General features: G+C 49.7%; 1 protein-coding gene across 1 annotated transcript in view; it reads left to right on the forward strand.

Moving 5' to 3' along the window:
• Nucleotides 1-308: 308 nt before the first annotated feature.
• Nucleotides 309-14,373, forward strand: part of LOC147108424 (lipoprotein lipase-like) — a gene marked incomplete at its 5' end in the record, with an annotated part of 36,362 nt that continues 22,297 nt past the window's right edge. Inside the window, 2 exons of the mRNA XM_086004265.1 lie at nt 309-582; nt 1,373-1,615. Of these exons, the coding sequence (XP_085860391.1) occupies nt 309-582; nt 1,373-1,615 (517 nt within the window). The remainder of the gene's footprint in view (nt 583-1,372; nt 1,616-14,373) is intronic.

Consider the following 14,373-nt stretch of genomic DNA (forward strand, 5'->3'; position numbering starts at 1 on the left):
AAATAAAATAACATGTGGCTGAGGTTTGTTGTGATCCAGTGGGAGTCTCGGGTCTGTTGTCTCTTCACTGTGTTGTGGGATGTTGTTATATATGTACTTAATTATGTCATTATTTCATTAACGTATTTATTTGCACGTTTTTTATTTAATTGATGTTTTTACATTTTTAATTAATATTGTTTATATTTGTTTGTCTATTGATTTAATCTTTGTGTCTATTGATTTAATCTGTGTGTCTATTGATTTAATCTTTGTCTATTGATTTAATCTTTATGTGTCTATGATTTAATCTTTGTTTGTCTATTGATTTAATCTTTGTGTGTCTTTTGATTTCACGGCCTACTCCAGGCCTAGACCCAGCCGGGCCGGAGTTTGAAGGAGCTGGGGCCCACCATCGCCTTTCCCCGGATGATGCCGTGTTTGTGGACGCCCTGCACACTTTCACACGGGGATCACTGGGCCGCAGCATCGGGATCCAGCAGCCTGTGGGCCACGTGGACATCTACCCTAACGGAGGCAGCTTCCAGCCTGGCTGCAACTTTGGAAGAGTGTTTGGAAACATGAGATCGCAAGGAGTGTACGGTGAGAGAAGTAGGCCTTAAAGGTCATCAGTTGTGTAGAGCACATAATAGAAGAGAGCTTGTGTATTTCTATAGCGCCTTTCACCACCTCAGGACATCCCAAAGTTCTTTGCAGCCAATGAATTACTTCTTGAAGTGTAGTCACTGTTGTATTTTAGGAAACGCGGCAGCCAATTTGCACACAGCAAGCTCCCACAAACAGCAATGACAAGATAATCTGTTTCAGTGATGTTGATTGTGGGATAAATATTGGCCCCAGGACACCGGGGATAACCCCCCTGCTCTTCTTCAAAATAGTGCCAGGGAATCTTTTATGTTCACCTGAGAGGGCAGACGGGGCCTCGGTTTAATGTCTCATCTGAAAGACTGTACCTCCAACAGCGCAGCACTCCCTCAGCACTGCAGTGGAGTGTCAGCCTAGATTTTGTGCTAGAGTGGGACGTGAACCCACAACTTTCTGCTTCAGAGGCGAGATTTCTACCGACTGAGCCACAGCTAACGCTACATTAAAATGTTCTGCCACTGAGTCAAACTTAATAGCCCTGGTGAATGAAGCATCATTGCCTCCCTCTCTGGACTGATGTGAGACGTTTCAGTTTACTGCTTCAGCCAGAGAGTGAGCCCGAAGCCAGAACCTGCCATGTGGTGAATCGGAGATGTGTGTGCATGTCCTACAGTGAGACTCGGCGGCTTGGAGTATGAGTATAGCGGACTAACATGCCACCGCACGCAGGCACATTTCCGCTCACTGGCTGCGATCAATCTCTAACTGCCATTTTGCCTTTCCACAGCGGTGGCAGATGCCTTCAAGTGCCAGCACGAGCGTGCCATCCACCTGTTCATCGACTCCCTCCTCAATGAAAACTACCCAAGCATGGCGTACCGCTGCTCCAACCAGGAGACCTTCGAGAAGGGCATGTGCCTGAGCTGTCGGAAGAACCGCTGCAACACACTGGGCTACAATGTGCGGAGGATTCGCACCAGGAGGAGTGGCCGCATGTATCTGAAGACTGGGGCAGACATGCCCTTCCGAGGCAGGCATCAAACCCAGCATCACCCTCCCCACCTGGCACATCATTAATAGATAGACCATGGCCAGATATTAGATAGAAATAGTGTGTGTCGATTAAATAGAGACCCCACCTCATGTACTTAGAGCAAGGTCTCTCTCCATCGGCCCAGCTATTGGGTGCAAGCTGATGAGGTTGATATTGACAATATCATTTCATTATACTTAATTCATAATCTTTCCCCCGCCCCAGAACAATTCATGATATCCCCGCACCATGAGGGGAGGAAGGGGAAAGGAGTGTATGGGGCTCCCGGGCGGTGTAAGTTGCACCATGACAGTACGAGACAGGCTCGAACAACCAGCTTGCCTGTCCCTGTCCTTCCTTTTTGTATGCTTCTTAACTTCATATGTAGGAACGGATGTTCCTATCAAAAAGACTGAGTTCGACTCAGGTAATTAAATTAATGAACTATAATGAAAATAAACGAGTTTAAACTGGAAACTGTTAGGACACATCAATAACAGGTCTATTCTCCTTGAGGGCTCCACGAGGACTGATCCCCTGATCAGGAGAGTGACGTCATGACGTCATCACGTTCTTCCCGCCATTGGGGCATCACGTGACTAACGGCATGACGTCATCACGTGCTCTAAAGGTAACTGGCATTGTACAGTCAAACAGTGTAATTAAAGGTACAGGTACAGACAGTAACTACATTGCTGTTAAATGAATTATGTACAACCGCTGAGTCCTTTGGTGGCTCCGCCACATGCGCCCCCCCAGAATTGTCTTTAACAGAAAAGGTGAGGCGAGGAGGAGGCCTGATGAGCCTGTCCGATCGACTTCGATACCCTGGTAGAGGAAGTTGACGACCGGTGGACGCGTTGGCAGTCGATGGCGGCTGAGCAGGCGCGGCGAGCGCAGACGGGTTGTCAGGCGGCTTTGGTTGATCAGGTGCGGCGGTCACGAGCGATCGGCCACGTTTGGGTGGTTGAGCGACTACGACAGGTTGGTCCAGGTCCAGGTGAGCCAGCTTCAAGCGGTCCACCGAGATGTGATCCGGTTTCCCTCCGACGTCGACCAAAAAGGATTTGTCACCCGGTTCGATGACGCGGAAAGGACCAATGTAAGGAGGCTTGAGTGGATCCCGGTGAGCGTCGTGTCGGATGAAGACATACTCCGCATTCTTCAGTCCTGGAGGCACGTAGGAGGTCTGCAAACCGTGATTGGATGTAGGTATCGGGGCAAAGCATCTGGCCGCTTCTTGGTGGCGAACAAGTTGCCGGGAGGCGGACCATGGCTCTGTGGGAGAAGGGAAGAAATCTCCTGGTACACGGAGCGGCTGGCCATAGACGAGTTCAGCTGAAGATGATTGTAGATCATCTTTGGGTGCCATACGGAGACCCAACAGGACCCATGGGAGTCTGTCCACCCATCCTGCGCCTTGAAGACTGGCCCAAAGAGAGGCTTTAAGCGACCTGTGGAATCGCTCGCAAAGGCCGTTTGCCTGCGGATGATAGGCGGTGGTGCAATGAAGTTTGGTACTGAGCCCTTGAGCCACAGCGTTCCAATGATCCGAGGAAAATTGTGGCCCGCGGTCAGAGGAGATTTCCGCCGGAACTCCGAAACGGGCGACCCAACAGGAGATGAAAGCTCTAGCAATGTCTGCCGACGTGGTGGAAACCAAAGGAATTGGCTCTGGTCACCTAGTGGTGCGGTCCACTATGGTAAGGAGATGAGTATAACCCTGAGAAGGCGGAAGCAGCCCCACAAGGTTCACATGCACGTGGTCGAAACGACACTCCGGAACAGTAAACGCAGCCACTGGAGCCTTGACATGATGCTGGACTTTGGCCTTCTGGCATACGACGCAGGTATTAGCCTAGTCACGGACATTGATGTGCATACCTTTCCAGACGAACTTGGCTGACATAAGCCGTTGCAAAGCCTTCATCCCTGGGTGCGACAACCCGTGTATGGCATCAAAAACCCTCCGGCGCCATGCAACTGGCACTATGAGACGAGGAACTCCCATGGAAACGTCACAAAGGAGCGTGGCACCTGCGTACTGGAAAACGACATCGGTCGCTTGGAAGCTGGAGGGAACGGTTCGATATGATTGGACCTCTGAATCCGAAACCTGATCTGCCGCCATGAGGGCGTAGTCGATCCCCAGGTGCACCGCGTGGACCGTCGCATGGGAGAGGCAATCTGCCACCAGGTTGTCCTTACCAGACACATGTTGAATGTCCGTGGTAAATTCGGAAATGAACGTCAAGTGACGTTGTTGACGAGCGGACCACGGTTCGGTGGTCTTGGCCATGGCGAACGTAAGGGGTTTGTGGTCGACAAAAGCCGTGAATGGGCGCCCCTCCAATAAAAACCAGAAATGGCGAATGGCGAGGAAAAGGGCCAGTAGTTCTCTATCGAAGGTGCTGTACTTTTTTTCATTTGTTCGCAATTGACGGCTGAAAAACGCCAGCGGTTGCCACGTGCCGTTGACCCATTGCTCTTGCACCGCACCGATGGCGTAGCCTGACGCGTCGGTGGTAAGGGCGATAGTAGCACCTGGCCGTGGGTGCGCCAGCATGGTTGCATTGGCCAAAGCGTTCTTGGTGTCACCGAATGCCTGGATCATTTCAGCTGTCCAGCTGATTGGGTCTTTACCGGACTTGCCCTTGAGGGCCCCGGACAAGGGTTGCATGAGTTGAGCCACCTTGGGGACGAAACGGTGGTAGAAGTTGACCATCCCCAGGAACTCCTGCAAGGCCTTGACTGTCGATGGCCGCGGAAAAGAAGTAACCGCCTCAACCTTCGTCGCCAAAGGGACGGCGCCATCCGATGTTATGCGGTGTCCCAGGAAGTCGATTTGTTGCAGGCTGAACTGGCACTTGGCTGGGTTGATGATTAAACCGTGTTGGCTGAGGCGCGTAAAGAGGGAACGCAAATGGGAGATGTGCTCCTCCTTGCTGGCACTGGCGATGAGTATGTCATCAAGGTAGACGAAAAGGAAACGCAGGTCCCGAAGAACGGAATCCATTAAACGCTGGAAAGTCTGTGCTGCGTTCTTTAAGCCAAATGGCATCCGCAGGAACTCAAAGAGGCCAAAAGGGGTGATGACTGCGGTTTTCGGGACGTCTTGTGGGTGCACTGGAACCTGGTGATATCCACGGACGAGGTCGACTTCAGAGAAGATAGTATTTCCCGCCAAGTGGGCCGAGAAGTCCTGAATATGCGGGATCAGGTACCGATCCGGAGTGGTGGCGTCGTTGAGGCGTCGGTAGTCACCGCATGGCCGCCAGCCGCCGCCTGGTTTTGGCACGATGAGGAGAGGCGAAGACCAGGGACTGTTCGATCGCCTAATGATGCCGAGCCGCTCCATTGTGGCAAACTCCGCCTTCGCAGCAGCAAGCTTGCCGGGTTCGAGCCTTCTAGCCCGTGCATAAACCGGGGAGCCAGTAGTGGTGATGTGATGTTCAACACCATGTTTCGTCGCTGAAGAGGAGAAGGTGGGCATTGTCAGCTCCGGAAACTCCCCGAGGAGCCGTGTGAAGTCATCTGGAGGAGGGAAAGCACAGGCAATGGAACGGGCCACGGAGGTACCGTGGAAGCACGGGATCGAGTGGAAGGTGGCCGCGTTGATCAGCCGGCGGTGTCGGACATTGACTAGCAGGCTGTTGGCACACAGAAAATCTGCCCCTAGGATAGGCTGTGAGACTGTAGCTGTGACGAAATCCCAAAAGAAGCGCTGACCGCCGAAACAGACTTCGACCCGCCGCTTTCGGAACGTTCGAATAGCTGCGCCATTAGCCGCTACGAGGGAAAAACCGAGGTTCCCAGTCTGCATGTCGAGCTTCGACGCAGGTAGAATGCTACACAGCGCCCCGGTGTCACAAAGGAAATGGCGGCCCGAGAGGGAATCGGTGATATAGAGGAGTTTCCCCGTAGATCCGACGGCCATCGCCACCGCGGAACGCACGTTAGACTTGGTCATCTGTCGCCAGGGACGCCGCCTGCGCCTTTTTTTTGGTGAAAAACTGCAGGGGGAATGGCAGCATCATGCCTTCGCGCCAAAATGGGTGTGGTAGGAGCACCAGCCCGCTGTAGGAGAACCCGGGACTGTGTCTGTCGGGGGTGGGCGCCTCGTGGCCTCGCAGCACTGCTGGGTAACCGTGAAAATCTTATCGGCTTCGGCCTCAAGCTTGGTGCAGTCAGTAATGTCGGAGCTGGCCAGGGCAGTTTGAACCTGTTCAGGCAGTTGATAGGGGAAAAGCTCCCGGAAGATGAAACATTCCGGTTCAGCACCCAAGAGCGTGAGCATTTGGCTCATGAGCTCGGATGGTTTGGAGTCCCCGAGGCCGGGCAGCGTGATGAGCCGGCGAGCACGCTCCGACTTTGATAGCCCAAAAACCTGAAGCAACCGCGCCTTAATTGCATCATACTTGTCAGTAGGAGGACTACCGATGAGGCTGATGATCCTGGATGCAGTTGCGCTGTCGAGGGCGGAGACCACGTAATAATAACGGGTCTGATCCGCGTTGATGTTCCGAATGGCGAACTGGGCTTCAGCCTGGATGAACCAGGCGTCTGGTTGTTGCTCCCAGAACTGTGGCAGTTTCAGCATGACGGCGTTCGTGTCCATGTCGAATCTTCCACGAAAATCGTTCGTAGAAGCCGGGGTCACCAAAGTAGGAACGGAGGTTCCTATCAAAAAGACTGAGTTCGACTCAGGTAATTAAATTAATGAACTTTAATGAAAACAAACGAGTTTAAACTGGAAACTGCTAGGACACATCAATAACAGGTCTATTCTCCTTGAGGGCTCCATGAGGGCTGATCCCCTGATCAGGAGAGTGATGTCATCACGTTCTTCCCGCCATTGGGGCATCACGTGACTAACGGCATGACGTTATCACGTGCTGTAAAGGTAACTGGCATTGTACAGTCAAACAGTGTAATTAAAGGTACAGGCACAGACAGTAACTACATTGCTATTAAAGGAATTATGTACAACCGCTCTGAGTCCTTTGGTGGCTCTGCCACACATGTATCACCCCGACACCACCCCACGTGAGCTACATTCAACGTATTTTTTAAATTAATTCTTGGGAGATGAGCATCGCTGACAAGGCCAGCATTCATTGTCAATCCCTAGTTGCCCTTGAGAAGGTGGTGGTGAGCCACCTTCTTGAACCACTGCAGTCCATGTGGTGCAGGTACTCCCACAGTGCTGTTAGGGAGGGAGTTTCAGGATTTTGATCCAGTGACGATGAAGGATCGGCGATATATTTCCAAGTCAGGATGGTGTGTGACTTGGAGGGGAACTTGGAGGTGGTGGTGTTCCCATACGCCTGCTGCCCTTGTCCTTCTAGGTGGAAGAGGTCGCGGGTTTAGGAGGTGCTGCCGAAGAAGCCTTGGCAAGTTGCTGCAGTGCATCTTGTAGATGGTACACACTGCAGCCACGGTGCGCCAGTGGTGGAGGGAGTGAATGTTGAAGGTGGTGAATGAGTTGCCAATCAAGCGGGCTGCTTTGTATTGGCTGGTGTTAAGTATGTGTATTGTATTGAACAATTAACACAAAGACTTAAACGTATAACTCAAACAGATCTTTACTGGTTGGAGGTAGGGACTATACATAGGTCTTTACTTCATGCCCACAGGCGGGAACTGAGGGGAGATCAGTACCCACAGTACTATTTATACCCCTATGGCCAGGAGTGGTACTGCGTATCACTACGCCCTACAAGTAGTGCAGTCCTGTCCATAGGTTCAAAGTAGCACACATATTACATACACAACATTCCTCCCTTCCTAGCTTTACAGTCATCTCCCCATTTAACATAACGTAATAACATATATACATATATAACTTCAGGTTTACATAACAAAATAACATAGATACATAGATAACTTCATGTCAAAACAGATCACAGATTCAGTCTCTGCGGAAAACAGTTCACAGATTCAATCTCTGTGGTGTAGTCGGTTCACGTTGCTGGAGTGATTCATTCAATAGTCCTTCTATGGATTTAACAGTTTGAACTTCCGAACTGAATTGGCTCCGTTCGGAGGGACCACGTGTGTGATCTGGTAGAGGTAATAATGGTTCAGATGGGTCATCTTCTGTTTCGACTTTTCCTTTTCTGCTTCTTGGAGACTCTCTGGGCTCCACTGTCAGCTGCCAGCTGCATGCGCAGTTCCTCCTTCTCTTCCTCCTTTTTCCGTAGTAGAGCCACCTTCTCCCGATGTTCCGTAGACTTTCGGTGCTCCTCCATGATTTCTGTATGGTGGGAGTCGAAGTTACAAGTTGGGCAGGACAGGACAACGTAATATTCGGTGTCGTCCTGATCTAGGCCAGCGAGAGGGTCTTCTATTTCCTCCATACCCAGCTGGGCGTTAGCCAGCTCTTGTTCCAAATCCAGACATCTTTCCTGAAGAGACTTCTTCATGTGTACCTCTGCATCCAGCTTTTTCTGGGCTTTCAGCAAGTCGTTTACTAGTGACCTCATTTGTGATTTTAATACTTCAACTTCCTTTGGAGATTGATTGCTCGGACTATGCAGTCCCTCTACCGGAGCAGCTGTTTCAGCGGTCTGTTGTTCTACATTGACGTGAGTCAGCGTACCTTTGGCATCCAATGGCTGCTCTGTTGCAGTCGTTTCAGTCTGTGTCGTCACATCAGCCATCTCAATGACTTTTGAGAGCTCCGAACCCTTTTCCTTTGAAGATCGCAGCTCGTGTTCAAGTTTTTCCCATTTCAGAGTCTTGTCCCTCAGCATATGAAGGAGTTGGCTGACCGTTAACTCTTCTGACACCAGATTATGGCACGCACCTTCAGAACCTGAATCAGCTTTGATTCGTTCGGCCTCCTCGCGCAGATGGTTGGTGTGCTCCTGCTCCATTTTCTCCATCAGTTGCTTCTGTTGCCTTTCCAGATTCTCCCACTCTGTAACAAAGAACTTTTTTATTTCATTCATCTCTTGCTCAAAACGGCGAATCATTTGTTCTAATTGCTGTTGTAGTTTGAAATGGAGTTGAGTTCGAGCCCAGTGTCCCTCAAAAATGTGCATATCAGTAGACTTGACAGACTCAGAATTCACTGTTAAACTATGTTGTTGTTGCTCAGTGGAATTCTGTGCTGAAACTTTGTCTTTTGCACATGGGTTGGTCTTACCATCATCAGTTCTAGAGTCTGGGCTGATTATCTGCACCGAGTTCTCACTCTTTATGGCTTTTAGCGAATGCCAGTCTATATTTATGTTTCTAAACCACTCCCGGCCTAGTAGTGGTGGACTTCCCTCCGGTAGCACATATAAGTCCATTATTTGACTTCCTTCGCCCTTGTTGGCCACTGCAACCTTTATTGTCCCGATGGGGTACACTCTCTGCCCCGTGTAGGTTGTCAATATAATCTCCGTATCCTGTAGGGGAATATGTTGGAATAACCTTCTGTAATCTTTCTTATTCATGACCGACAATGCCGATCCAGTGTCCAATTCCATTTTTACTTGGACTCCTTCTATCTGAAGAGTAACCCAAATTGTCTGGAGGTCTGCACCCTTACCAACGTTGAGTACCCTTAAGCTAGCCAGTTCAATACTGCTTGCGTCTGAATCGGACTCCTGTTCGGCCACCTTGTGTACCTTTGCGTATTTCCCTTGCGGTGACTTCTTGTTGCTGGTCTTCTTCCCTGACCTGCATACTCTAGCTATATGTCCAAGCCTACCACAAGTTCTACATTCTTGGTTTTTAAACCAACACTGGTTCTGATCATGCGTTGTCTTTCCACAACGATAACATTTGCCAGAACTCACACCCAATTTGTGTGCACTGAGCTCCGGTGACCGTAGCTGCATTACTGCCGTGCCTCTCGCTGCGGCTTCGTGTGCTGCTGCCATAGTGACCGCCTTCTCAAGCGTCAGCTCATTCTCCTCGAGCAGTCGCTTTTGTGTATCCTGTTTAAATAAACCACACACAAATTTGTCTCGTAGTGCATCTGTCAGTCCCGTTCGAAACTGGCAATATTTCGCTAATTTACGCAATTCCAGCAAATATTCAGCATTGCTTTCATGCTGTAGCTGCCTTCTGTCGTAAAATTTAAATCGTTCCGCTAGCATCAGCGGCGTGGGGTTTAGATGATCTTTCAGGACAGTAACAATCTCATCGAACGTCTTATCCGCCGGTTCATCTGGTGATAACAGGTGTTTCAATTGCCCGTATGTCTTCGCACCCATTAAATTTAATAATGTTAGAGCTTTATCTTGGTCACGAATTTTTATTGGCCTTACAATAATTTTTTACTCTTTCAACATATATGGCCCAATCTTCGAGGTCACTATCAAAGGTGCTAATATTCCCGTGTTTAGGCATTGTAGATTTGCAATTTCTCAGATTTTATTTTGTTTACTTGTTATCAAAGATGGCGGCTTCCCGCTCTTGCCGTCGTCCTCCGCCCACAAAATGGCGGTTTTCCCGCGCTTGGCGGTCTTCACCCGTCCCCCGACGCCGTCTCCCTTCAGCCCCCGAGTGCGGCCCTTATCTTCGCCGCGATCGATAGCCCGCGCTGTGCACCGCGGCTCTCGCACCTTGAGCTTCTGCAGCCGCGGTGCCTTTCAGTCCCAGTGCGGCCCTTATCTTTGGTCCCGATCGCTGGCCCGCGCTGCGCCTCGCACTTGAAGCGGCTCCCGGCCTCTGGCTCACCCGCTCGCGCGGCTCTTGCTCGCTCCCTCCCGGGCTCTGGCTTACCCGCTCGCGCGTTTCACCGCGGCTCTTATCAGGGATTGCGATCGCCCTTATCTTCTCCAACTTCCCCAGCCCTGTCTTTGCAGCCAACACTGCACGGCTTACCCCACCACCTAGGTTGAACAAGGAAACTGCAGAAAGACTTCGGTCAGTCGCTGGAAGCTGTCAGGATGTTTGCTGCACTCCAGTGCTCAGTCGCTGATGGAGGCTTCAGAGTCCTAAAGCCTGTCGCTTCTAGTGGGGTGGTGATGTTTGAAACCTCTCTTCAACTGCCGCAGGGTAAGAACCTGACTCGTCGCCAGTGTTAAGTATGTGTATTGTATTGAACAATTAACACAAAGACTTAAACGTATAACTCAAACAGATCTTTACTGGTTGGAGGTAGGGACTATACATAGGTCTTTACTTCATGCCCACAGGCGGGAACTGAGGGGAGATCAGTACCCACAGTACTATTTATACCCCTATGGCCAGGAGTGGTACTGCGTATCACTACGCCCTACAAGTAGTGCAGTCCTGTCCATAGGTTCAAAGTAGCACACATATTACATACACAACAGCTGGTGTCGAGCTTCTTGAGTGTTGTTGGAGCACACTCCTGACTTGTGTCTTGTAGATAGTGGAAAGGCTTTGGGGAGTCAGGAGGTGAGACATTTGCCGCAGAATACCCAGCCTCTGAACTGCTCTTGTAGCCACAGTATTTATGTGGCTGGTCCAGTTAAGTTTCTGGTCAATGGTGACCCCCAGGATGTTGATGGTGGGGGATTCGACAATGGTAATGCCGTTGAATGTTATGGGCAGGTAGTTCGACCCCAGGCTGACTGCAGCTATCACTCCACATGGGGCCTACTCTGTTTCAGCCTCTCTGGCTTCTGGGTTGGTAAGCCTGTTCCCTTTGACTCTGAATATTTTGAATCTGCGATGGGATTCCCTACAGAGTTTCCCAAGCTCTTGTTACTGTGGCCTACGACCATCCAAAGCCAACCTGCCACTGGTCCCCTACCGCTGCCCCATGGTCCCATCCCACCGGCCTGAGCCCCCTACCTCCAGTCAGGGGCCCTTCCCTGGCCCAAGCCCTGATCCATGTCCACACGCTCCGTTCTAATGCACACATGTACTCATCACTTCTTCCCTGCATGGGGCTGAACAGATTCGTCCAGGCTGGAGATGTAATCTGCATGTGTCTCTGATAGATCTCAGCCAATGATTCTCCATCTGTCAGTCTTTTGAACTTTTGTTTGAATTGGATTCGGCCTGAAGTCCATTCCCTGCTTTTGGACCTCTGTAATGATTCGAAAACCTACAACATTAGTGCATTCCTCTCTCCGTGCTCTTTGACCTTGAGAGGCGATGAGATAAAGGGCTCCCTTATGTCTGCTAACGTTCGCTCTTGGTACTGAATCCACTTATGGAGTTAGTGAGTCTCAGCTGATAACATTTGTGAAAACTTGAGCTGTAATACCCAATACGTTGTGATGACATTGGGGTCAGAATTCACCCAAACAGCAAAGGCGTTTGGGAGAAATGTATCTGTTTAGTTTAAAAAGTTTACAACCCTGTTTAATATCCTGAGTCACGTACTTCAGGAAGGATATATTGGCCTTGGATGGGGTGCAGTACAGATTCACCAGAATGATAGCAGGGCACACAAGGGTTAAATTAAGAGGTTGCATAGACTAGGCTTGTTTTCCTGGAGTATAGAAGGTTGACGGGTGATCTAATTGAGGTGCTCCATAGAGGAATAGTTTTGATAAGGTAGATTGAGAGAAACTAGTTCCTCTGGTGGGGGAGTCCAGAACAAAGTGACACAACCCTAAAATTAGAGCTGTTGCTTCCCGATCTGTAAGGGGATTGAATTGGCAACTAGATAACAAGTGCTGCGCCAAGGATATCCTTGTATCTGTTGGTACTGTACGCTTTAAACTCCTGTTGCTGAATTTCGTACATGGAGGTGTGACACAATGCATACTGTCGTGCGTGAGGTTGAGGGGAGCACTCGCTGGGTGTGTGAGGTCGAGGGGAGCGCTCGCTGGGTGTGTGAGGTCGAGGGGAGCGCTCGCTGGGTGTGTGAGGTCGAGGGGAGCGCTCGCTGGGTGTGTGAGGTCGAGGGGAGCGCTCGCTGGGTGTGTGAGGTCGAGGGGAGCGCTCGCTGGGTGTGTGAGGTCGAGGGGAGCGCTCGCTGGGTGTGTGAGGTTGAGGGGAGCGCTCGCTGGGTGTGTGAGTTTGAGGGGAGCACTTCCCAGATTGTATACAAGCAAAAGGACAGCACTCACACCTGTGGAAATCTCTCTGCGTGCTATCTTTAATGAATAGTTTAGTGTGTTTAATTGAAGTGTCTGTTCGCTATATTCAGGAAAGATAGGCAAAAAGGAAAGGGAGGTGGGGTAGCATTGCTGGTTAAAGAAGGGATTAACACAATTGTAAGGATGGATATTACCTCTGATGATGTGGAATCTGTCTGGGTAGAACTGAGAAATACCAAGTGGCAGAAAACGTTAGTGGGAGTGGTATATAGACCTCCAAACAGTAATGCGGAGGTTGGGGATGGCATTAAAAGGGAAATTAAAGAAGCGTGCAAAAAGGGCACAGCAGTCATCATGGGTGACTTTAACCTACATATAGATTGGGCTAACCAAATTAGTAACAATACTGTGGAGGAGGAATTCCTGGAGTGTTTACAGGATGGTTTCCTGGACCAATATGTCGAGGAACCAACCAGAGATCAGGCCATCTTAGACTGGGTATTATGTAACGAGAAAGGATTAATTAGCAATCTTGTTGTACGAGACCCCTTGGGTCGAAGCGATCATAATATGATCGAATTCTTCATTAAGATGGAGAATGAAGTAATTGACTCTGAGACTAGGGTCCTGAATTTAAATAAAGGAAACTACGATGGTCTGAGGCGCAAATTAGGTAGGATTGATTGTGGAATGTCACTCAAAGGGTTAACACAAGAACTTAAGAAATAGGAGTAGGAGTAGGCCAATCGGCCCCTCGAGCCTGCTCCACCATTCAATAAGATCATGGCTGATCTGATCCTAACCTCAAATCTTCTATCACTCTCCATCCACCCGAACCCATGTGATCTCCCGGGAGAGGCGAAAAACCAGATCAAAAACCCAATGGCCAATTTGGGAGAAAAAAATCTGGGAAATTCCTCTCCGACCCATCTAGGCGATTGAAACTCATCCAGGAGATCACTCTGTCCCTATATTTTCTACAGTACTTACCTTCTGTAAAGGCGATCTCCACCCCAGCCAGGAACAGGAATAAAACCATCTCCTGAAATCTAACACAGAATTAGACATAGTAGGAGCAGAACCAGGCTACATGGCCCCTGGGCCCACTCCACTACCCACAGGGCCATGACCATTCCGAACCTAGACTCCTGTCCAATTTCCTGCCCGCTCCCCGTAACCCTTAATTCCCTTTACTTCTAGGAAACTATCTATTTCTGTTTTAAATTTATTTAATGATGTAGCTTCCACAGCTTTCTGGGGCAGCAAATTCCACAAACCTACCACCCTCTGAGTGAAGAAGTTTCTCCTCATCTCAGTTTTGAAAGAGCAGCCCCTTATTCTAAGATTATGCCCCCTAGTTCTAGTTTCACCCATCACTGGGAACATCCTCACCGCATCCACCCGATCAAGCCCCTTCACAATCTTATATGTTTCAATAAGATCGCCTCTCATTCTTCTGAACTCCAATGAGTAGAGTCCCTCATATGACCACCCCCTCATCCCCGGGATTAACCGAGTGAACCTGCTTTGTACTGACTCGAGAGCAAGTATGTCTTTTCTTAAGTATGGACACCAAAACTGTATGCAGTATTCCAGGTGCGGTCTCACCAATACCTTGTACAACTGCAGCAATACCTCCCTGTTTTTATATTCTATCCCCCTAGCAATAAAAGCCAACATTCCATTGGCCTTCTTGATCACTTGCTGCACCTGCAGACTAACTTTTTGAGTTTCGTGCACCAGAACCCCCAGATCCCTTTGTACTACAGTACTTTCCAGTTTCTTGCCATTAAG

This window comes from Somniosus microcephalus, chromosome 13 (assembly GCF_052327205.1).
Source record: "Somniosus microcephalus isolate GS21.2 chromosome 13, FLI_Smic_1.0, whole genome shotgun sequence".
Lineage (NCBI taxonomy): Eukaryota > Metazoa > Chordata > Chondrichthyes > Squaliformes > Somniosidae > Somniosus > Somniosus microcephalus.